Raw genomic sequence first — 26,616 nt, 5'->3', positions numbered from 1 at the left:
AATACAGTAAGTTCTGTCCAGTATTACGTGCCTGTCCCTATTACAGTAGGTCTCGACTGACAGTTTATGTCCTTGAAATTATTTCTCTATTTGGTTTTAGTAGCAAAGATATGATAATCTTAGATGTAAAGGAAAAAAACAAATCTAAAAGCAAATCTAATAAAAATCTAATTTTAAAACAGAGAAATTAATTTTTATCCTATGTGAAACATAACTTCCTATATAAAACTGCTACGTTATTTCATCAAAATCATGCACCTGATTTCTTCCCTTTACCTTTAAATGATTAAAATATTAAGAATCTTAGAAGACATCTCCTCTCACCTTCCTGCAGGGCTAGAGCTACTATCTTCAGTTTCCCATTGTTCATTTTTACTTCTTGGTATTGGGGGCTGTAACATTTCAGCGGCAAGTGGGTCAGCATCATTCTCTTCTCGACCAATCCATTCTCCAATCACACGGGGTCTCAGAAGAGAAGAATTAAACGCCACTGTTTCCTAAAGAGGAGAAGAGAATTTCTGTACCTTAGATTACGTATTCTTATTAACAGGACAACAGAGAAATAATCTTGTCTAGATTTTAAACTGCTTCTTCAAATCAAAATGTTCCTCTTTTCTTTCTGAATTGACCTAAAATTTCAGTTCTGTCCATCGCTACCAGATAATTTATATGATTTGTGCTGACTCCTAAGGGACACTGTGATAAAGGATCGAGGAATAAAATCTTTGATTTGAATTCAGAAGGCTGCATATTGTTCTTAGGATGGAGGAGCAGGACTAGCATTTGGAACAGAAGGAAGACGGTGTGGTAAAGCCCACATACTGAAAGAGCTCGGAGTTGCTAGAAGATGGTAAATAATTTCTCAGGAGGAAACTGAGGTGGAGGCAGGGAACAAAGTCAGGAGGAGACAGGGCTTGGAAGGACGCACTGCCTCCAGGTGCAAAGCATTTTGGACTTTCAGAAATCCAGGAGAGGTTGGAAGCAGAGAAATGTCAATGACAGGTGTGCTACACTAATTCTAAAAAATGCTAACACAATCTCTTTTCATAGACTTGGATATGATGTGGCTCTGAAAATATTTAAAATTATTTATATCATTTAATAATTTAAAATTAATATTAAACACATGCAATTGCCAGGGATATCTCTGTAAGAGGGAAAAGGGCAGGTTAAAAAGTAACACCTATTGTATGATCTAGTTTTTGTTTTAAAAATTCATATGGGTGTTTATCCACATTTTGTGCCAGTTATCAGCCTATCAATAACCACTGTTGTTACTGGACCAGTTCGTGTGGTTCTGAACATGAATGCAAGATGCTTTTCAGCAATGACTAACACAAAACTTGAAAAAATCAAGGTTTATTACTCACAACACCTGGAAATTACCCAGCACACCTGGGGCCACATAGTGAGGGCTAGGGGGAGAGACAGAGAGCAAGCAGGGGCATGGGTTTCTATTTTTACTGAGGTTGAAGGTTTCTCAGGCTCACCCTTTATCAGTGATTTAAAACATAAGAGTGGAAATTTAAAGTGAGAAGAGAGAAAAAAACACAGTGGCCAGATGAAAAAAATGTATTATCAAAAATCAACCAAGACCTCTACAACAAAGGGGCTCAGTGTGGAGCGGCAACCCGGCTCCCTGCAGGACGTTTATCAGAGATGGCCAATGCTGAAGCGGGTGCCTCTGCAGTCAACGTTAAGCGAGGAGCTCGCGTTACAAAAAGAAAAGAGGCACAAAGACTAGCCGCCAGGGTTTACACTATAACCCATCAATCCAGCATTCACAGACTAATCCAGTCACTTACTCATTCTTTTATATTTATTATGAATTACTATGTGCCAGATACTGTTTGATTTGTTGAGAAAAACAATGATAAGCCAAAATTTAATGGTTTTATCTGAATGAAAGAACTACAGGTAATTTTAATTCTTCTTTTGGCATTTCCTTGTCTTTTCAACATTCTGGGATAAATATGTACTTGTCTTACAGTGAGAAAAAAATGTATTTTTAAAGTATCTTGATTCTGAGAAACACAGGCTTATAATTTGTAATATTACAAGAGTCTTGAACCAATTCCTTAAACATTTAGACCTGGTCTTCTGAGTCTTTACAATTTCTCCAAGTATTATACAAAAACAATATTACAATATATACAATGTAGCATTAATTAATATAAACATATACACCAAAAGCAAAATATGAAACGTGATTAAGACATATTTGATAAACATTTATCCAAGAGATAGTAAGCAACAGAAAGTAGTTGGATGTCTTAATACTGATTCCCTAGCCTACATGAAAATGCAGCAGATAAATTTTAGTAAGTGTCTACATAATGCAGCAACTAATCTGAATTCCTCCTGTATTTATGTTCTCAGAGCCAGGAGATCAAAGTTTTCAAGCTGTGAAATCATGCAATCAAGTTAATGTTTTGAAATTACTAGAAAGGCATATTCATCTGCGACAATTTACTATCACTTAAAGTGCAAGAATTAAAATTAGCAACAATGTGATTATGTTTTAAACCTACATTTACCATTAAGACAGACTAAAGCAAAGGGCATGTTTCAGGAAAAAAAAAAATCTATCAGCATATTTACAGCTTCAGAACCAGTTTTGGCCTGTGAGACTGTGAAACGTTGCTTGTCTTCTGAATTTCGTTTTCTCCAACTGTAAAATGGTGACGATGGGAATTACAAAGCGCACTGAACCAAACAAATTAGCAGGAACCATAGTAAAACCACAGCATTCTGTACATATGTTAGATACCGTTCCCTAAGGATATGACTGTTTTCAAACCACTTCTAAATAAGTGATGCTTAGGAACTGGGGGAAATGGTACAGAACAGCAGGCACGGGCGAGCGAGGGAAGAACAGACGCCGGGTGTCAATACAGGCAGAGTAACAGGACAGGGAATTGATGGCACAGGTTTTCATTCTGTAAAGATTTATTGTATAAATAGTATATTAAAAAGATTGGATAATTCAGTATTAATCTCTATATAGAACTAGGCTTAGTAAGAATTGGGACAAAGAATTGACCACTGTGACAATAGAAATGGGTAAGTTTAGGCACTATAAATGAAAAAAAATAGGATTTAGAATTGAGAATGATCAAAAAGTTGAGAACTGCAGAGAATCAGAAATCACTTCTTGGTTGCTTACTGGGAAACTAAATACAATGATAGATGCCATTGCTATTGGAAAGTGGAGCACAGAGAGGGGGTAAGTGGTTTGATACGCAGCCTGTTTAACTCCAGCTGGCAGCAGAAATTCAGTGAGAAACAGCTGACAAGCAAAGCAATACAAAGAGCTGCAAACAGGGCCAGAGGACTCAAGAAGTGAACATTTTACAGGAGGAAAAATGGGACTTCATTATTTTTATTTTTCAGAATACACAAGAAATGTTTATATCTACCCCTTTATGAAAATCTTATATCTCTAAAAATTCTTGAACATAGTCCATTTACTCATAATTGATTAAAACAGTAGATTTTTATTTGGTTATATTACTTACATTTGATCAAACTAAGTAAATCTCTCTCCATAAATCTTTGTGGAAGGATTTCACTGAAGAGAGCAGTTCCACAAACATCAGGAGATGGCAAAAGAAATTTTTAAACTGCACACTGAATAAAAGTTTTGGAAAATATTTTAAGTACATGGATAAACAAATCACTTAATATTCCAGCACTGAACAATGTAAATCCTAATGATTCTTTAGAAATGTATAAATATATATTCTTTTGTTCTCCTAAGACTAGAGGTCCCTAAATCTTCAGGTTCTTAAACAATATGCTCAAATAATAAGGAAAAAAAAAGGCTGCTATAGCAGTCAAAAATTCTCCAAAGATCACAGATTTGCTTAGTATTTCCTATCAGCAGGAAGCTACCCTGATCAAGAAGCAGCTGCCATCCTGGAGGCAGCCTCCTCCCTCCCAGTGGCCGGCTCCCAGTGGCCATCCCAGGGTTCAGCTGCGCTGACCAGTGATTATCAGCACAGTATGCGGTTATACTCTGTGTTACGCGAATGTTTTCCTGTCTTAATAAAACAAGACGTTCATGGAAGGCTGGAATCATGCCTTAAATTCCTTTGTTTCCTCCATAATAATTAGCACAATTATAATTTAATAAAATAAGCACAAAAATTGGTGCTGACTGAATTAAAAGTAATTCAAAGAACTGAAAATGGTGAATTATGATCTTTATGTCTAACTAAAAATCACATAAACGATTCATGAACACCAATAAATAAATTTTTGATAAATTCTGATTGATAACTTTTTAAGCCATATCAGAAGAAAGCAAATCCCATTCACTATATCATTATCATTTGTAAATAGTCCAGTATGTACCTCTAAAAAAAGTGCTTTTTTGGTAAACAAATACAGTAACACTATCATACCCAAATATAAAGTAACAATATACTTTAAAATCAAATACCTCCTTAGTTATCAGATTTCTCTTATTATCTCAGGAAATTACCTCAATTTGTTTGCACAAGTTGGACCTGAAGTAAGACTCTGTATGTTGTGACTGGCTGGCAGTCTTTTACATCTCTTTTAATCTATATAATAGTCTCTTCCTGTCTCTCATTTTTTCCTCTTGTAATTTTGTTGTTGCTGTTCTTGTACAAAAAACCCAAGTTGTTTTTGTCCTGTGAGTTTTCCATAGTATGGATTTTCCCCTTTCCTTCCCTGTGATGTGGTTTGAAATGTTCCTCTGCCCCTTGTAATTTCTGTAAATTAGTAGTTAGGTCAAGAAAAAGTGGGGTTTCTTTTTGTCATGGGTTTTTTTTTTTTTTTTTTTGGTCAGTACTGCTTCAGAGAGGATGGTCAGTTTCATCTGGAGACAACGTTCCCTTGACTCTGCTTTAGTGATGCCGGTAGCATTGATAATTACTGCTTAGATGTATCAATTCACAAGGAATTGCCAAATGGTGATTGCCTGATTTTATGATTCTACATTCCTTCGTTTGCTGGAATACTTCTGTAAAGAGAATCTTCCTATCATCAAATATTTGGTCACTCTGAAGTTGGATTCGTATGGGAAAAGCAAAAGAAGTGACTGTTTCCCTTTACTTTTACGAGCTTTTGAAAATAGTAACTTTGGTCCTCTAGCACTACTATAAAGATTAATGACTTTTTAGGTGAGCATATGGATTTTAAAACATTAGGTATACTTTACTACACTGCAGTTATTCTTCTTATTCATGTTCAAATTTTCTCACCTCTTTCCAGTGGAAGATTATTTAAGTTGGCTCCTGAGCTCTTCTGACACAATCCTAGTGGTCTTTCATAGCACTCTTGCCTTCTGGTGTGATAAGGTATTTTAGGTTCATTTTGTACACTGTTTGCTCCTAACCTGGAATCAAACATTATTCCAAGGGACTTGATTTCCTTTTAGCTGGAAATATATTTCAAGACTAGAATCTGAACACTGTATGTACACACTGTTCTGGGGTTGGTAATAGTGGACAGATCTAAGAAATATCTATGTTTTAAATGGAAATAATTGAGGCTTACAGAAAACTTGAGAAAAGAAAAAAAAAAAAAAGGAATTCCTGTATACCCTTCACCCAGATTGCCAAAAAGTTGTTAATGTGATGTCAATGTTGTTAGTCGACATTTTGCTCTATCATTTTCTCCTACATATATTTATATTTTATATATACATATTTACACACACACACACAATTTCCCCAGAACCATTTGAAGGTAATTTGTAGATAAGATACCTCTTTACCCATAAATACTTCAGGGTACATTTCCTATAAAGAAGGGCATTTTCTTATATGGCCACAGTATAATTACTAAAACCAGTAGGTAACACTGATAGAATACTAATAGATTAACCTTGTTGAAATTTCTCCAGTTATTCAAATACTGTTGCACACAGCAAAAGAAAATCCTGGATCACATATGGCATTCAGCTGTCATGTGTTTTTTTTAAAACCTCCTTTAATGTGTAACAGTTTTCAGTCTTTGACATTTATGACCTTCATTTTTTTTAAAAAATAAGGGCCAGTTACTCTTTAGTAGGTCCTTCAATTTGTGTTTTTCAAATTCTTCCTCATGATTATATTCAAGTTATGCCTTTTTTGGCAAGAACAACGCAGAGGCGATGTATTCCTTTCATAACAAAAGGCACATGATGTTGATCTGTCCCATGGCTAATGACGATACCCTTGGTCACTTGGTTAAGGGGTGTATTCCATGTTTTCCACTTTAAAGTTGCTACTTTTCTCTCGGTAATTATTAAGTATCATCTGAGAAAGTAACTTTGAGACTATGGAGATATCCTGTAATTCATCAAAATTTCACCTGATTTTAACATTCTTTGTTGACCTTTGTCTTTATCAGTGACTATGATGGTCGCCAATCTGTGATTTTCTAATTTCACCCTTCTTTCTAAATTTATTTGCTGGTGCTCAGCTGTGAGAAAGTGCTTCTCCCCCACCTCCATTTATGTACACATGTAGGTATGTATATATGTACGTATATAGGTGTATCAGCATGGACTTGTAGATTTTATTTTTCAACGGAATATAACACATCACTAGCATTATTTTTAGTCTTTAGTGGTCCCAGTAGGAACCCCTACAAGCAGGTTCTTCCGTCCCTTTAACATGTTCCATCATCCTTTGACTGCATCTCTACCTTCTGGTGCTAAATGATGTTCCAGACTCAAGTTGTACGTTCTCAGTTGCAAATCTAGATTCAGCCATTTCTCCAAAGAGATATGGTTCCTTTTAATAGAGAATGATATTCAGAAAACAATACTTGGACTCTAGTTTTGTGCACTGCCAGTAGAGAGTTTATTTTCATTTTTAAAATAAAAAATATTATGAGTTCTTAATGTTACTTTTAATTCAAAAAAAGATTGTATAATTTTCACCTAAATTTATTGATCTTGCATCTGTATGTCCTTTCCCCTGTGCCAAAAATTCTGGTTCTTAAGGATATCAACATATTTACTTCTTCGCTATTATCACACAAAACATACCTAACAGTCTCTTTATAATAATATCAACACTATCATTAACGACATGATTACTAAAAACAGTTTAAGACCTTATAGCTGTTCTCTCTGCCCTGTGAGTCTCTCCCGCTAGAGAACAATCAAATCACTGTTCATAATGACTTGGAGTAATTTACCTCAGTGTGTTTTGCCATCAACCTGAAATACAGTTGTGCTCGTTTGTTATATTTTGATTTTGATTATTAGAAATCACTGTTTTAAGACTTAACTGTTTTTTTAAGTTATATAAAATATTTAAATGGTTACAAAGTCATATACATACAAAGTTCTAAGAAATCAAGATTCTATCCTCATCCTCCTCTACGCCTTCCTTACTCCTACTTTCTATTCTTTCCCTTCTCCCACAGGTAAAGGTAACTTTTAAAAAATAATTGTGTTTGTGTGTGTGTGTGTGTGTGTGTGTGTCTGTCTGTGTTAGCTCAGCATCTATAAACAGCTTCCTGAAGTCCACATAATTATTAAATGGCAGAAACCAAGATTCAATCCAAGGCCTATCTGTAGACTTTTCCGGAATACCAGACTACTTCTTCAAGCAGTCAACACAAATTCCCATAATATGAGACAAGAAGTATCATTTGTCATGTGGTCACTGTGTTCTCTAAATGCTCAGTAGGAGGTACCAGGTAACCTTCTGCAAGAGGCATCAAGAAAGCCTGGAGGATGGAAAACATTTGGAGAAAAGGGAGGGAATGACAATGACCAAAAATGTGGAAATCAATAAAAACTATTACTTGGAAGTACTGCAGTCTGGCTGCCTTACAGTTTTCCTTGCTGAGCACAGCACAGACTTTGGGTAGAGAAAAAGGAGAAAATAAAACATAAGCTATATTTTTGAGTAGTAAAATAGACTGCTAATTCTAGCCTTAAAAATTTGGACTTAATTTGTTCAGTAACAGGGAGTCATGGAAATTTTTTTAGCAGAATTCCCTAGGTAGTGTTCCCTAAAACCAGAGGCTGAGCAAGTGATTTATTGCTGGGGGTCTCTTAAGTGAAACCTGTAAGAGAGTGAAGGAAGCAGGAGAAGATGGGAAGAAGCCGGGCAAAGACTTGCTTCAGCTGAAGTCTCCTGTAAAGCCTGACTCCAGGGGAGCGCCGTCCTGGAAATAACAGCTCTGTTTCAGCCACTCACTGGCTGAGGGCCACCTCAGACATCTCCAGGCAGGATGGCTCCCACTGAACCGAAGTCCTCAGTATCCAATATTCACCGGAATCGAAGGACGGGCCACACTGCCCTACTAAAGGGCAACTGAACAGGCACCAGCCAGGTTTGCTACATGGCATTTTAAAGGATGACTCAATGGCAGGAGCCTGAAGAATCAGATACAGGTATGGGAGGTAATACCACCTGAACTTGGATAGTGGCCGTGCAGGCAGAACAACGGCTTCCCAAAGGTGTCCACTTCCTAATCCTCCAACTTGGGAACATGTTACATTATATGGCAGAAGGGGCTCTGCACGATTAATGTTAAAGATGTGAAGATGTGAGATTATTCGGATTAGCTGGATGGCCCCAAACTAATCACAGGATTCCATAAAAGTGGACAGCTATTCCTGGTTGCAGTCAGAGAGAAATGAGACACTGCTGCTTCTGAAGATGTAGCAAAGGAACCGTGCACCAGGAGTGCTTCAGCCTTTAGAAGCTGAGAAAGGCAAGGGAACAGACTTCTCCTACAACTTCAGGAAGGAATGAAGCCCTATCACACCTTGATTTCAGCCCTGGGAGACTCATGTTTAACTTCTAAACTACAGAATTGTAAGCTAATAAATTTGTTTCGATCTGTTACAACTGCAATAGAAAACCAATATCCCAGCTAAGGAGAGGGAAAGACTAATGAAAAGGACATTTATTGAATTCTCACAGTTGGAAAAAACCTTAAAATAACATTAGCCTCTGTTTTATCTTTTCTACCTTAAGAATAATGTTTATTACCTTTATCAGAATTCATAAACTTCAAAAGTCACAGAAAAAATAATTTCAATAAAATTATAATTAAATTAGAGTATTACCGTAAAAAAATCAGTATTTTATAAAGGTAAAGAAAAACTGATCTTTAGTGAACCCTGGGAAATGTTAATGAAAGAAGCTGTATTGATTTTTATTACTATAATAAAGACACAGGAGTCAGGTTAACACATATTGTAAATCATTCTTTTCGACTATTGTTTCAGTACCAGCCTGAGATTCATTTTCTTAACGAGAAAAATGCAGGACTGTGAGCTTCATGGTCAGCAGAGGGAGCCATGGGGCAGGCTGTCCCTCTCATCCAAGGGTTCTTTCCAGACAGGCAAAGAAGGTGGTTTTGGCTCTGGAAGCCTGTGTTTCCTCTGTATTACCTGATACTCAAGAGTATCAGGTGTGAAAGTGGGAACAATTTTTTGCACTGACATAACTTTTTCTCAATAAAAGCTTATTTATGGCAATTGTTGGCCTCTTCCTCAATAAAAATGAAAAATAATAAATATGCAATGAATTTCAGCAAATTCCATGCAGTCTTCAAAAACAGGAACATTAGGCAAGTAATGAAAATCAGCAGTGCTATGCAACTTAGTTAAATGGAAACTCCCCTGAGCTAGCGCTTATAAGAGGGGGTGAGAAGGGGAAGGATGTGTCCTGAGGGTGATATTTAAGTGTCAGAGCTTTCACAATTTTATCCAGTGAGGGTGCAATCCATTTTCAGTTCAAAGAACAATTAGTATGATCTTTAGCTCACCAAATAATGCTGCTGTAGAAACCAACCAGGCTGCAAGTCAGAGCCTAGGGGAAAAAAAAGGAGGGAAGGACAAGGGCCAAGTAGTCACAAGCTAATTTATGGCTCAGGCAGCCAGGGCTTTGCAGAATATATTGGAAGGAGCAAATGATCCCAGAAATAGTGATAATAATGCCTCTGAACTTAAAATGAACACAGAATATAGATAAAGAGTAGGGATTATTAAATTTCTGAAATTTATAAGGGAAGTCACGGTGTAAGAGACCAGCTGGGGCTAACACACTGATGGACAGAAGAGGACTGGAAAAGCAGGACGGAGCCGGGAGGCCACATCTGCCACTCTGTCTACTTGCTGTGCTGTACAGTCAAGATCTAGTTTTGCACAGAAATTTAAATTTAAATAATTTTAAAATATGACAGTTCATTAAAGAGAATTCATATTTGAGAGTATATAAAGTATATAAGTGAGTCAGAAATGTATTTTTATGGTACAAAATTTAAAAGGTATGTTCCTATTTGAAATAAAAGAACACTAACTTCACTGCTTTTGAAAAAATATTATAATTATTACCTTCTAGTTTACTATTATTTTTAAATGTCATGATTTGATATGATCCTGCTTTTTGTACTGTACTTCCCATCATTTTCTTTCTACCTGTATATCTAGCCTCCCAGCCAAATTTCAGTATGTTTTCTGCTTAGAGAGATATCTGGACCAATGCTCACCAAATACTGATGGCTATTTCTAGGTGCTTCGCCCTTTTCCAACTACATACCTGCTGTCAGATTTTTTTTTTCAGCTGAAACAACATTATCATAACAGACTGAACGCAGAACAGATATGGAAATCAAGAAATTTTCAATTAAGCCAGACACGAAAGAGGGTTTCAAAAATTAATATAATGTCACTTTCTCACAAACATCTTGTTTTGGAAAATAGAGTATTTTTCATAAAAATGTTATTTTTGTTAATGTAATGGTTTTATCAGTGACAGTTTTAAAATGACTAAACAAAATTTTTTATCATTCTTAACTTCTAACATGGTAAATATTGATAAATATAACCTATCTAAAGATTTTGGGGTCCTCTATAATTTTTAGGAGTATAAAAGAGGACTTAAGACCAAAACAATGAGAACTTCTATTTCAATGTATAACTTTGAGTCAAATCTCCCTTATGAGCAACAGCTCATATAAATATATTTAACAGACAACTCAAAACAAACAATCTAAACGAGGACTCCTGATGCTATCCCAACCTGCCAAATTTGCCATTTCCCCAGTTTTTCCAATTTTGTTAAGTAGCACCACAATTCACCTAGTTGCTCATCCCCCAAATGCAGGAATCACCATTGACTAATTTTCTTCTACAGCTGATCCAACAGCAAGTTCCAACGACACTACTGTTAAAATTACTCCTAATCACATCACCTCTCACCACGCTCACAACTATCACCCCAAGTGCAGGGCACCATCATGTTCTCTTGGCATCTTGTAATTAAAAGAAAAAATTTACTGAGTCAGGTTTCGGAAGGGTAGCTACAGAAAAGTACAAGTGTCTTCCATATCATCATCATCATTATCATCATATAGACACAGGCAGAATCCAACTAGTTTATATAATATTAGTTCATTTTTAATAGACTGATTTAGTGATTACAGTGATTCAGTTCTATAACCAAACTCTGAAATTCTCAGCTCAAAAGAATAGGAGATATTACACATTTCATGCAATAACTTTCATAAAAGAATCGTTCACTTTGAAAGTTTCATATTAGCATCAAACAGATTATATGTGAACACCTTATGTTTCAGAAACTCTGTCATTTAGACAGTGAATTAAAATGTAAGTTCTACATTTTCTTCTCATTAGATGCGTAATTCAACTTACCTTATCGAGTTCATCTGAAATTGCAATACCTGGAATTCAAGAGAGAGAAAGTTTTAGAAGCAATCCTTAGTAACTCAGTCTTAAAAATAAAATTTCTATTTGTAAAACTAGTGCATTTTCCATTGTATTTTTTTTCTTTTTAAGAGTGCTTCGAATTAACGTGGTATATTTCTTCCACTGATGAAAACAAATTAGGAATTTAAATCAACTATAGCAGCATCAACTGCTGAAAAAATACACATGATGCAACAAAAACAAAGTAAGTGCCATACTGCCTGCAGACTGTTAAACGCAGAGCAAACTTGCAAAGACGACTGAAGAGATGTTGTCTTTTTGTGATGATGACAACCAAGTGCAACTCATTAGCCTGTTACAATTTTGTCCCTCTTTAAGAATTGATTCAGAATCCTAAAGTGATAAAATATTAAGGCAGAGAGGTGGCTGGAGATTATTTATTTTAATTCCCTTATTCTGCAGATGAGGACACAGACTGGAGACCTTAAGGAATTTACATTCCCTTACATGAACAGCTTCTTCAGCGAATGGATAAATGATTTCTCCCCACAAGTTCCCCTTATCCCATCCACACATTTCTCATTGCACATCAGTCTCATTTCTATCTTTACCATTCTCCCAAAATTGTTCTAAGTTAGCAACGTGAAAAGTTTTCGTTCTTAATTTATTTCTCTGTGATGGAATCGTCTTCTTTGGGGGTAGGGAGTCCTTTCCTGAAATGCCAAGGGTACACTTTGCTTGGTAATCACACCCCTGACATTTTTATTCCTCTATATGGTCACGACCAGCAAATCTTTATCACCAGCACAGTTACTGCTCCTGAGCTAGCTGCTGAATACACGCCGGCATTTCAACTGCAACGTGTCAGGCTAAAGACATGGCCTCACTTCCTCCTGTCTCTGAACGACGGTGTGCCTGTGGCTGCACGCAGGCCCTCAGGTCTGGGACAAAGCGAAGCTGGTGTCAAGCCCCAGGGAGTGATGGGCCAAGAGACAAGGCAAGTTGTAAAGTCTGAAGTCCAAGGAAACACAGGGACCATAAGAACAGACTGAAGGCAACGTTCAGCAGACTATGAAGCACAGGAAAGAATGAGCTGGGTTGGAAAAGAAAACCTGAAAACAGTCTCAAGAAAACAAACCTGAGCAAAGATCCCCTCACTGCTCAGGTACAGAGTGTCTGTAGAGGACACTTCACCAGTTGCTGTATCACCTCCTGGCCCACGAACTGAGAAGTTAATCACACATGAAGCAGAAAAAACAAGCCCTACTTCATCGCAATAAACGGCTCCATTTCTTCCCCTTGTAGATAAAAAGAGAAACACAGGTGTGTTCAAGGTGCCTTTTTCATAACAATATCCTACGAAATTCTTTTTTGGTAAAAGTTGTTGGTAACTAAGAATTTTTATGTGTCACTACACTAACACAGAGGGTAGCCACGACTCTGGGGATCTGGGTGCAAGTTCTTTCTTCTGGTTTCCTCTGATGACCCTAAAAAATTCACATACACACCCAGGCACACACACATGCTCTCTCTCACACACAGCACAACTAAAGGAAACCAAACCCAAACACCTTTACCTTCCCTCACTCATTACTATTTTCTCACACCTTCCCTTTTCTCTCTCCTCCTCGCCTCTCACTGCCCAGTCACTCTCATTCACTGCTTACTAGCTGCTGCTCCCACTGTTCTCTTAAAATTATTCTTTAAAAAGTAAGTATGTACCTCCTGATTGCGAAACCAAACAGAGTCTCTGCTATGACAAAAGGACACCTATTTTACTTCATTCTGTCAAACCAATATGTGTTTGTCACAGGAAAAAAAATATAATAAAGAGAAAAAGGAAAACAGGTCTCCACGCACACACAGACAATGATAACAGCTTCTTGTGAATTATTACAAATAACGTCGTGAGCATACACAGGCACACGTGTAAATGCTGTGTGCTTCCATGTCCACGTGTGAAACAGAGCTGAAGGCAGACTCACTGTTTTGTCATCTGCATTTTATGCACAGCATATCTTAACTATATTTTTATATTAGTAAATACTTTCTACCATATCATTTTTAATGACTATAAAGTACACCATTGTGTGAATGTACCATGATTTATCCATTTCTCTAATAAAAGACACTTAATTTCCAATTTTTCCTATTATGAAGCCCACTGCAGTGAACAGTGGAAACACAACTTGAAGATGCTACAAACACAGTGAATATCTTTCCCATAATCTTTATACCAACTTATCTGCCACTTCAGACACCTAGATTTTCTGATATATTTCCCCTCCTTGATTTTTTTGAAAGCATTCTACCTTGGTTTTCATCCTACTGCTCTGAGAATTCCTTTTCAGTGTCCTCAACTAGATCACTTTCTACCTGTATCTCAAATGGTGATGGTGTGTGCGGGGGGGGGGGGGGAAGGGGGGCTCTTTTCCCCTATATACTAAAGATTCCTGTATCTATCTCCCTAATCAAACTACTTCTCCAAAGAGGCAGTTTACACACACACACACATACACACCTGACTGCCATCCACACCATTTGGATGTCCCCAAGGTACCTGAAAACAGAATTGGAAACAACATCCCTCCTCCACCCTCAACCCTCTTGGATACTTATCAAAGTATAAGATTATAAAGAAAACCAAAAATCAAAAACCTAAACACATCATTCTTTCTTTATTCTCACCCTTCCTTCGTATCAGTGAGTCTTAATCATATAATCCTCTGCATCTCTAAAACCATCCCCTCTTTCCTACCCCACGGCTACGGCTCTGTTTCAGGCTCTCTTCATCTCTTCTTTGCTCTGAGGCATGACCCATACCAATCTCACCTTCCACTCCGTACCTGAGTGATCCCTGACCTGCTGACAAGATTTCTGTGGCACAGAAGTCCACACGCCCTGACCCCCCTGCCACCCAGACTTCCATCATCACTGCCTTTGTCACGTGCTTCATCTTTAATGCGTCGACAGTACATAATTTTCCTCTTTCCTCGAAACTTCTCTCTGAATTTTCTTCCTTCTTCTTACACACATGCTTCTTCCTCTCTGGCAGGAACATCCTTCCTCATGACACATCTTCACACTTCTTTAACCTTAGCTTCACCTTTTTATCCTTTAAGCCTCCATTCAGACATATTCTCCGCCAGGCTGGCCCTAAACCTCCTGGCTGGAGGCTCTTTATGCCCCACAGGTCTCCCACAGCACCTTTCACAGCAGCTTGAATTTCTGCTCTTCATGCCTCTCTCTCCTACTCAAAGGTAAACCTGTGGTCTGAGCGCAGGTGCTGTTCACCTTGTATTCCCACACAAATGTCGAAGACTAGGTAAACGAACGTGGAAATGAACAAACAATTGCAACATTATCTGCTCCCATTTTAACTTACAGGCTGTTATTCTCTTAACTCCTCAGGCTATTTGTCAGAAAAGACTTTTGGGGGATGTTCATGATTGATGAACTAAAAAAGCCATTTGCTATTTTTTTCTTGGCTGAGTCCAGATGGCTATTATCAGTCACCGAACATAAATATCTGTTCTTTGTTCTCCAGACAGCTGGGCCCTTTTCCTTGGAAAAGCTCCAGCCAGCATTTCACATGAACTGCAATCTATAGACCAGTATCTAAACGGACTAAAGATACTCATCCTATCATTGCCTCCTTTCAGAGAAAACTGCCAAAAGCAGCAAAAGCTGTAGGCTCAGAAAACTGGAAGCCCTGCTCCCTGGGAATGGAACCTTGCTAAGGAAAGGGTTCTGCTGGCCAGTCTCACATAATAGGGAACTTCTGCTCATTAGTTTTTTAGTTCATTTATTTACCTACTTGCTTACCTATCTGTTTATTTTTAGGCATAACTCCTTCTTTAGATAAGTCACAGTTAAAGACAAAGATCTCAGCAAATAAACCAAATCTATGTATACCAAAACCCATGAAATCTGGTATCAAAGGCCCACACTTAGAGTAGCAGAAGGCAGATCTGCAGTGAAGAAAGAGTAAGTGAGGGGTCTCAGAGAAGATGGATCAGGAAGAAATGGAAACACGCATGGCACTCACTCAGCAAAGCATAACTGAATCGTACGCTGATCACTGTGCTACACACTGGGAAGTCCAGGCGCAGGGTGCCGCCGCCTCTCTGAAGCTCAAAGGCCAGAGGTCTGTGAAAGCAGATCCCAGCATGTAAGTGCGTACAGAGAAAAGCATGGAAGCCCCAGCTTGGGGAGGTGGGAGCAGGGGGACCAAATCCAGTCCAGAGACGGGGAGCGGCAGCATTTCATGAAGTGGCATTTGAGCCAAGGCTAAAGAGGAGCAGAGATGAGCGCGGTGGAAATGGAAGCCATGGAAGCAAGTGGGGGTGAGAGTTCAGGGCACAGACACAACATAAGCAAATGCAGGAAACAGAGGAACATCAGTAAGTGTGAAAAACTCCCGCGTTGCTGGTGCATAAATGGCCTGATGATGAGTCACGAGAGAGGACACTGGACACCTGACGAAGGGTCAGATCGGGGAGCATGTTCTATAGGGCTTTAAGGAGCCCTTGAGTATCTGCAACAAGTGGAATCAGGCCTTCACTTCAGATCCGCCCCACTGGCTGCAGTGAGGACTGCTGGAGGAACAGAGAAACAAGTTAGGAGTGCGGGCAGGACTGGTCACTCATTCCTCAAACCATTCCCGCATTTCTTCTGGGCTCACAAGCTAGACTACGTTTCCCAGCCTCCCTTGCACTCAGTGGCAGAATGTGGGTGATGTAATGTGGGCACTTCCACCTCCAGGCATTAGAAATCAACCCCTCTACTGTCTCTTTCTGTTTGCAAGACCCTTGGAAGGCAAGTGCTAAATACGGCAGAATAACAGGGCGGAACAGTCTACATCCCCGGCACACTGCAGTGTGCTATTCCCTGAGGGACTGAATACGGGCATTGTGTTAAGCTATGCAGATTCTGGCCATTAGACTCCCCTAACACAGGTTATGGGGTTCCCTACAGCCACATGCTCAATAAGGGCAGAGACCACACCTCTTTTTTTCTGTCGTGGGGCAGGAATAAAATGGAACATGTTAAATGGATAAACCAAGGATAAGTGATGTTGAGAGTGTGAATTAGACGGTGCTACCAGGGGTGGAGAAGAGAATCAGACCCAAGACAGAGGGAAAATAAGTAAGATTTCTAATTAATTATGAACAGATAGGATGACTGAGGAGACTAGAAGGGCTCCCTTTTGGCTGAAGCAGTAAGCACTGCGGTCACAGCTGAGGCAAAGCATGCAGAAGAAAGGTCAGGTCAAGGAGGGAGGTATCGTCTGCTCAGATCCTTGAGTTTAGCATAGCAGTGGAATACCCAAGTGGAGATATGCTTTAGGCATTTTGTACAAAAGAATACACAGTCTGGATAGGAAATATACTCATTTGAGATAGCTGTGTGGGGGTGATAATTAAATCTGTGAGGGAGGCTAAGGCTGGATGGACACTGAGAGCATTTGAAAGAACAGAGGCAGAGAATGAACCATGGGAACAGCATTTGTAGCTGCAGGAAAGAAAGGGGAGTGTCAGTATGAAATCTACAAGGAATGAAGCGTGGGGCAGCCAAACATGGCCAAATGAAGGCCAGGTCCCAGAAACCAGACCATCAGAGTCTGAAGAAAGAAAGAGTAATTTAACAGTGTTAAAACTACCACAGCAATTTTACAAGATAAGGAAAAGTGTTCGTTTGATCTGGCAATCTGGATTCAATGGTGACCACAGTGAGAAACGTGTGAGGAGAATGACAGATGCAATAATATAACCACACCGAGGAGTGAAAGGAAGACGAGCAAGTGGAGGCTGTGTGTGTTTAACTCTTCTTCTTGAAAATTTGGATGAAAAAGGAAGGAGGAATCCTGATGCTGTCTAACGTAACGCAAACTCAGGAGAAGAACTTCTGTGTGTGCTTGTTTTTAACATCAGTTAAAGCTGTGGTGTTCAATGCGGGAGCCACTCACCACAGGGCTAATGGACACCTGAAATGTGGCTAGTTCATGTTGAGATGTGCTGTAGATTAAAATTCACACCAGATTTTTAAAGACTCAGTAGGGAAAAAAGAAAACAAAATATCCCAATAGTAATTTTTATGTGGAATATAAGTTAAACTGATAATAATTCGGATATACTGGGTTAAATAAAACACCTTAAAATTAATTTTATAGGCTTCTTTTTGCTTTTTTGTAATGCGCCTACTTGAAAATATAAAATCACACATTTGGCTCACACTGCATTTGTTGGGCAGTGCTCAGCTGAAGCATGTTATAGGTTATTAGGGATAAACAGTAATAACACGAATAATATCTGTGGCATGCAGAATTCTAGGATGGCCCCCAAGATATACACCCGTGCAGTCCTCTCCCTTTGAGTCTCCACAGTGGGACCACTGAATATGAAGGGACAGCACTCTCTTGATTTGGTTACTAACCAGCTGACTGAGAAAATCAGAAGGGAGGTTATCCTGGCGGCTCTGACCTAATCAAGCAAGCCTTTTAAAAGAAGGCAAAGCTTCAGGGAGATGCTCCCCGGTGGCCTCAAAGAAGAAACCACAAACCGCTGCTGTGAAAGGAGGAAGCCGCAAATCAAGGACCTAAGAATGGCCTCCAGTGTCTGAGAACAACCACCGGCCAACGGCCAGTGAGAAAATGAAGATCTTAGTGCTGCAAGAAAAAGCACTGAATTTGACCAATGATGTGAAGGAGCTTGGTAGAATATCCCAAAGCCCCGACTAGCATCTTAATTTCAGCCTGCCCAGACCCTGAGCGGAGGACCCAGCTAACCTGCACCCACACCCCTGAGGAACAGCATTCATAAGGTAAAAAATTTGTATTTCTTAAATCTGCTAAGTTTGTGGTAATCTGTTACACAATAATAGAAATTGAATATAATATCTAAACTTTAATTAGCAATTATTTCATACCAGGCACCACATTAAGCACTTTAGACACATTACCTCATTTGATTTTTACCAAAAAAACTTAAGAAATAGGTACCATTATTACTATGATTTTATAGTAAAGGTAACTGAGATACAGAGAGATTAGGAAACTTTCCTAAGGTCAAAAAAATAACTGGCAGTATTCCAAGCCACTGCAAGTCATTCTAAACACGTTTATCTTTATGAAAAAAATCATAGCATGAAGAGTATCACAGTTTGTGACTGACTTCAATATAAAGCACTACATTTACAAAAAGCCAGAAAAAGAGCATCGTACAGTTGTTACTGAAACAAAAATCCTGTTTGCAAACCTGAGAGAATCTCTATTCTTTCCTGTTGTGATTTGAGCCCTGGGGAGGGAGAGGGGGAGAGAGAGAGAATAAGAATATGTAAGTCTGGGTAAGCTGACAGCTGTGGAGCTAATTCTATCATTTCTATCATTCTGAGGGATACTAATGATTTTCTGCTGTCAATCTCAACTAAATAAATACTTCTAAAGTATGTCACATCTTTTAGAAAGTACAACTAAGAAAAAGCAAAGACCAGTGCTGCCAGAGAGAATTCTATCAGAGACTGTATGAAAATTAGCAGATCACTAAAAATTTTCAACCTTTCCTTTGGCATAGGAGAGGAAAGTCCACAACAAGACACTGAATGTTCCTTTTGACCATAACTGGAGGAAAAAGTCCACTTCTTACGCCTTCCTAGGAAGTAAAACAATGGTTAATAAAGTTACCATTAGGTTAGAGAAGGTTACCAAGCTTAAACTTTTAGAAGAGGTTGAATTCTTAAGACTGAATGACATCATACTTCAGGAAGATGGAAGAACTAAGTTTGCAATTACATAGTTCAACTCTGGGCAGTGAGATCACTAAATAAACATCAGTAAACGGAAAAGTTGCATCTCTACTAATTTACAGTGACCATATCAGCAAACTGACAACTTAGTATTTAGACACATGCTGAGCCTAAGACAAGAAGTTGATATTAAACCTCAGTAAAAATCACAGAAACCCTAAGTCATCCAAGAAAGTAGCATTTTCTTCCAAAAGAGACTCAAAAAAACTTACACGAAGAAACGAGCAATCCCTGCCTGTGTGACCAACTGCTCCCGTACCCCCACATAAGCACCACGGCTACCGCCACAGGAACAGAGCCCCTCAGTCAAGTGAAGCCAAAAGGAACTCTCCATCATATACATCGGCGCTGAATGTTATACCTTACTCTGGCCAAGCTGCTCACTCACTTCTGCCTCTGTCCCAAAAGTAATGTCCCATGTCCGCATCTCTTCTCTCCCAATCAACCACTGCCCCTGGCCATTTTCCTTCTCCAGACTTCCCTGCATGAATTAAATGAGGCCTTGTCATAGACCCCACTAGCTCCTACTCATAAGACTCAGTTGTGAGACCCTACTTAAAACCATTTGCAGGTTTTCTGGGGACAGATCACAGTGTGAACCTTGACGCTTCGCTACAGATCTGTGGAAGTGCATCAAACGCCTTTATTAAAAAGTTTTAGGAACAGGTGAAATGCTTCCTTACAAATTAACAATGATACGACAAGTGTTTAAAAGGTAGCTGTTATATTTTAAAGGACAAAAATTGACAAATACTGTATGCATATACAAAGATGTATAATAATTGCGCATTCTCTTCAATCATTTTTTAAACTCATGTTTATAGGTAAATTGGGAGCCTATGAAGAGCCATAGGCTCTGACCAAAGGGGTAAGATTTATATACGTAAAAACATAAGCCTTTGACGTATTAATAGGATAAGGTTCTTTTCAGGAAAATAATACAGTTATTGGCTGAAAACTCACTTTACCATTATATGCTCCAAATGTAAATCTAGCCAAAAGAAGGGTTTTCCTGAATCCCAAAGAGCTACTAATAGGTATCATTATTTTGGCAAAATTATAAGACACTACAACAAAGCAACTTAACTTTTGAGATAGGTTCACTACACAAAAGTCTAATAAAAAAGGCTCTAGTGAGTTAAAAATTAAACCTCCCTTCTCTATATATATGTAAAATTATAATACAATAAAATGTAATATATAAATACATATAATTACAGCATAATGCAATATACAAACATATGCAATCTATCTTAACTTTGAAAAAATCATGAAACTAGTAACACTATGCTATCTTAAAAAAATGCTGATCCTAAAATATAATCTACTAGAATTTGCTACTGTTCTATTTTCCACTTAAGAATTTTTAATAATCCATAAAACCAGAAGAAAATTTTACTGAAGCCACAGCATTAATATGCTTCTTATGGCACCTCATTTTTAAAACTGAGAGATAATTAAGAACCAGAGAAAGACAGAAATGCCTTGAACTCACATATATACTTTATGCTTTTAGTAGTATGCTACATACATAGAAGTCATTTATCAAATCAAAATATTTGTTTGCCTACTCTCATGACAATGACATTTAGAAGTTTTTATTCGAAATGTATCATTTTAAACCTTCCCACCTATCAGAAGACAGAACCATGTTTTCCTGATATGGAGACGAGAGGACCAAGGCTCATGTAGGTTTAATGTTTACCTGAAGTTATTCACCTCATAGGTGGCAGAGCAAAACTTCTAACCCAGGCTTTTGGACTACAGATCATTGCTTTTCCAAAAAAAAGATATATCGCTAGGCTCTGAAAGGATTCTAAGAATTTGGCCCAGTTATTATCCTTATTTATTTTTGTTTTGGGGGGAGGTAACTAGGTTTATTTATTTAAGTAGAGGTGCTGGGGATTGAACCCAGAACCTCATGCATGCTAAGCATGTTCTCTACCACTGAACTATATCACCACCCTGGCCCAGATGCTATCCTTAAGAAATTTAGAGACATCAAAAACACATGGAGACAACAGGTATGTGAACAAACTGAGATGACAGAAAACAACAGGGTTGAAGAGAGAAGAATGAGTAAGATGCCATTAGGTGCACAGCTGCCCTGGGTAACTAACAAAGACCTTGCAGAGAGGTCAGAATCAAACAGCCATCGGGGGAGTCTATAGATCCTCTTACTCTATGTCACTAGTCTTTCCACACATCTGTGTAATATGCAAGATCAGTCCTCATTTCCAATCTCACGTTCTTAGAACTCCTCAGCCTCTCGTGGAATTATAATGAGGATGTTGGAAGTGCGTTACTGGTAATAATAATGAATGTTTCTACTTTAATATTGGTTAGGAATTCCAATTATAATCAAGTAAATGAACTTACTTCGAGAGAGATTCTCAAGGGCTTTTCCCAGTTTCTTGCTCTCTTGAAGGATGTGGTTCAATTCATCAAAATCACGGCTTTCTGGTTTAGTCCGCCAGTTCCACTTAGGATGATCTACTGACCTTGGCACTATGTTTAAAAAAAATGATTACTTCAGAAGCATGCTACATAATGATAAAACCTATCCATCATTATGTGAAAGAATATCAAGATCAGTGTACAGAATAGAAAAGTACTGGAAATGTTTTTCTCATGAGCAAACAGGGGATAGGTTATGAAGCTGGGTCTCAAACGTTTAAGAAAATGTGATAGTGTTTACAGAAAAAAGAAAATTCAGGTACTGATTTAAAACTAATAATTTCTATAACTTGGGGAAAAACACAAAAGCAAAGTATATTTTATATTTTAGCAGCTTAAAAAATAATTGCTACTTCTCCATGAACAATTAGTAATTGTTTTTAAGACATTCTTCCTGTCTTCTGATACAACATAGAAGACTGAATACTTGTATATGCTTTCACTTTTCCTCAAATTCCCACTAAAATCATATCATGGTATTTTTCTTTTGTCAAAGAATTGGTTGGACATGAAGAGAAGACATTATTAGGCAAGAATAGCAACACTTTTTTTTTTTTTGGAAGATGCAAAATGAACTGATGAGCAGTAACTGGATTTAGCAAGGTAGAGAATACTGAAACCTAGTCCCTGGAGAGAGAGATGCCAAAAAAAGTGGACATTTCACACCTTTAAACATCAAAGCATCAATCTAGGAGAACTAATGCCAAAGCAATAAGGATATAAAAACATAACTGCCTTTCAAATTGTAAGGATCCACTAAATGTCCAGTGTAATGCAAGGCTTATTACCACAAAATTTTACAACAGTAGCAATAAAGATCTCTAACGCTTTGATGGACAAAAATAGCACATCAAATTGTCATCAGACTTCTTAATAGCAATGCTTGGCCCCAGAGGACACAGGAGAAATTCCTTCAAAATTCCAACTGAAGGTTATTTCTAACTTAGAATTTAAACTCAACTAAGGAACCAATCAAGATACTCATAAGGACTTAAAAATGTATCTGGCAAGCACTCTTTTTCAGAAAGCTCCTAATGGAGGTGCTCCACCAAAATGAGTAAGTGGAAAGACCTGGGATTCAGGACACAGGTTATCCTTCATAAGGAAAAGGAAAAGGGAATCCTCGGGACGAAAGTGAAGGATGGTCTCAGCAGACAGCTGAGAAAAAAAGGCTGGAAACTAAGGAGTCAAGACTGGAGCAAGAGGACAAAGGGCTACAGGAGAGAAGCCTCTAAAAACTTTTTAAATGAAATAAAGTATAAAACATTAACTTAAAATAAGACACAAGGATACCTGATAGAGTGTTTAACACTTTAAGGCAGGGTTTGGTGAAGCATTAGTGATAAGTACAGAGAACGCAGAGCAAACAAAAAAAACAAGCTAATTATTAAATCTAGAAACAAATTAACAGTTGGCTATCTTACATCTCTATTGTGAAAAAGCCTAATCAATACAATCATAAAAATATCAATGCAGAGTGTGTAATAACGAACATTTGAAACATCTGCCTGTCTGTACTGTGAGGATGTGATGGGCTGGAGGTATAAAGCACAAAGTCCTAGAAGAGGTCAAGAGACAACGCCTCAAACTTAAAAACTGAAAGAGAGCTATGTATCTTGTATGTTTAGCTATGTAGATCCATGTACCAAAAGAAGTATCTTAAGAGTTAAAAGTGGTTCCACATTAGAAGCAGAACAGGAGAAAAAGGACACTGTTGCCTTGTGGTACTAATTTACTTTTTAAACTATATATATTTTTGTTTTGAAAAAAATAAAATAACTTTAAAATATTTGTATGGTATGGTTATACGAAAGACAGTCTCAAACTATAGAAAAACTTTTTCTGCCACCTTTTAAAAAATAATTCAGAAATATTTATTGTAATAAAAATACTGACCCTCTGATTCAGCAATTGTGTTATTTCTGGTAAATTATCATAAATAAATGAAAACACCCATGCTTATGTATATATGTACAAGGTTGTTTATTTTATCAGAAAATGCAAGATATTTTTGTTTATTTCACGAAAAAGTTTGTGGTAGCAAAACTCTGGAAATAATCTAAATGTACTTCAACAGGGGAATAAATTAATTATGGCATATACACACTATGCTATAGGTATGTGTACTTATTAAATAGTAAGTATAAACTTAGGTCTAAGTTTATTTGCATAGAGATTTGTCCAAAATACATTTTAAAATTATAAAAACAAGTTGCTTAAGAATGTGTGCAGCTTAGTTTGGTGCAGCCACTGTGGAAAACAGTATGGAGATTCCTCAAAAGACTAGGAATAGACTTACCATATGACCCAGGAATCCTGCTCCTGGGCATATATCCAGAAGGAACCCTACTTCAAAATGACACCTGCACCCCAATGTTCATAGCAGCACTATTTACAATAGCCAAGACATGGAAACAGCCTAAATGTCCATCGACAGATGACTGGATAAAGACGTGGTATATTTATACAATGGAATACTATTCAGCCATAAAAACCGACAATATAACACCATTTGCAGCAACATGGATGTTCCTGGAGAATGTAATTCTAAGTGAAGTAAGCCAGAAAGAGAAAGAAAAATACCATATGAGATCGCTCATATGTGGAATCTAAATAAATAAATAAATAAATAATAAATAAATAAATAAATAACAGAAACAGAAACAGAAACAGACTCATAGACATAGAATACAAACTTGTGGTTGCCAAGGGGGTGGGGGGGTGGGAAGGGATAGACTGGATTTCAAAATGTAGAATAGATAAAGATTATACTGTATAGCACAGGGAAATATATACAAGATCTTGTGGTAGCTCACAGTGAAAAAAAATGTGATAATGAATATATGTATGTTCATGTATAACTGAAAAATTGTGCTCTACACTGGAATCTGACACAACATTGTAAAATGACTGTAACTCAATAAAAAATGTTAAAAACAAACAAAACAATGTGGCAGCTTAAAGTGAACTCACACATAAAGCAAATATATATATATATAAAGCAAATCACCTCACACATATTTTATATGATAGTTATACAAAGAAAAGGATGTAAGAAGATGTCAACTATTTGAAAGGATGTGAAAAGACAAACTATTTTTGAGGGAGTAGAATTTGAAGTGGGTAAAGGGAGAGAGACTGTCTTTCTACATGTTTGTAATTTTTTCACTGTCAAAATAAGCAAATATTACTTCTATAATTTAAATAAATCTAAACTAAAAAAAAAATGCAGCTGCTTCCTGTGTGTTTCTTTGTTTAAGGGACTCAGGGATGGAGATGTCAGCTGACATCAACACACCCACGTTCAAGCAGTGGAGAACAGAAGCAGCGATCGTTAACAATGGTTCTAGAAAACACTCCCAAGCATACTGCTATGACCCTGCAGGGCACACTCCCCAGGAGATCCTGGGGCAAGCCCAGGTATAGGGAAGAGAAACCTAGGAGAGGAAGCAGAGAAAACTGTATTTGTAACAGATCCTTCAAAACATTTACTGGCACTTTTGTTAATCTTCTTTGAGTAATTTCTCTCATCTGCATCATTACATTTATCTAATTTTCCTGGAAATTACCATATCCTATCAAGATCTCTCTTTTTTTTAATTAAAAAAATACATAGTTTTTTTTTTTTTAGGTCTTCTAAGTCAGTCCCAATTAACCTTCCCAGATAATCACGAGACTTGCCCCACTGCCAACGATAACAGCCCTTGCAGACCACTCACTACCTGAACGTGTGCATCCACATGGGCAAGCCCAGGGGAGACCAGCAGAACTGCCCAGCAAACTCACTGAATCATGAGAAATTACAAACTGTTGTTCTAAGCCACTGAGTTTTGGGGAGGATATATGCAGCACTATAGAGAAATGAAACGACACCCAAGCACTTTTGCTCAGCAACTTTCGAGAGAAACTAAGGTGAATTTCTTTTTACATTTTTGTAGCTTGTGACAACTTGCTACATATGTGATACCCAATTGATCATGGGATCCAAATCTAGGACAAGGAAGGCCACAGCATAACCATGGTCTAATCAACCAGGCTGATGAGTCCAAAAGATGTCTTGGTAAATAATGGAAGGAGATTTGGGAGGTCATCAGCCCAGTTTACAGGCTCCAGATGAGACTCTCGAAAGGTTTCTAATGGATTAAAAACCTTGCCTGGCCTACACTTAAACTTAAAACTCAAGACTACAGCTTAAATACATTTTCTATATCCTCAGGAGACACAGAAAACAGAAGAACAGTAACAACACAATACGACCCATGTGAGGTGAAAGAATCTGAGATTAGGGACAGCCTGTGACACCACTGAGACAGAACTCAGCCCCGTGCAGGAGCCTGTCCACAGAGCCATGTAGATGGGCAGCCTCCACTCAGTTATAATGAGGTCGCTCCTGTACAAAACAGCCTACCGTATTCTGAGCAGGGCTTATTTTGAACAATTCTTTATTGTATTAATAAAATTCTGACTCACTGAGACCTCCACCAAGAGTTTCTATCTGTGGGTTAAACAGTAAATTTACATTTCCTCCAAGTGACTTTTGAGATACCATTTATCCATTTCTTTTGAACCAAAATAATTTCAATTATGAGCGCTTTCAACTATGTTTCCTAAAATTTAATAAATGCTTATCTGAAATAAATTCTTATCTGAAAGTTTCTCCCAAGTACTACATTTTCATTTAAAATACACCAGGAGATATC

At 37.8% G+C, this 26,616-nt stretch overlaps 1 protein-coding gene across 1 annotated transcript in view; it reads right to left on the bottom strand.

Annotated features, from left to right (window-relative positions):
- C29H8orf34 (chromosome 29 C8orf34 homolog) overlaps window positions 1-26,616 on the bottom strand; it is a 238,145-nt gene that overhangs the window by 153,002 nt on the left and 58,527 nt on the right. Inside the window, 3 exon segments of the mRNA XM_014566909.2 lie at window positions 325-497; window positions 11,642-11,670; window positions 21,839-21,967. Coding sequence (XP_014422395.2) covers window positions 325-497; window positions 11,642-11,670; window positions 21,839-21,967 — 331 coding nt within the window.

This window comes from Camelus ferus, chromosome 29 (assembly GCF_009834535.1).
Source record: "Camelus ferus isolate YT-003-E chromosome 29, BCGSAC_Cfer_1.0, whole genome shotgun sequence".
NCBI classification, from domain to species: Eukaryota; Metazoa; Chordata; class Mammalia; order Artiodactyla; family Camelidae; genus Camelus; species Camelus ferus.
The sequence above is the reverse complement of the archived record's forward strand: the minus strand, read 5'-3'. Positions and strand labels throughout refer to the sequence as shown.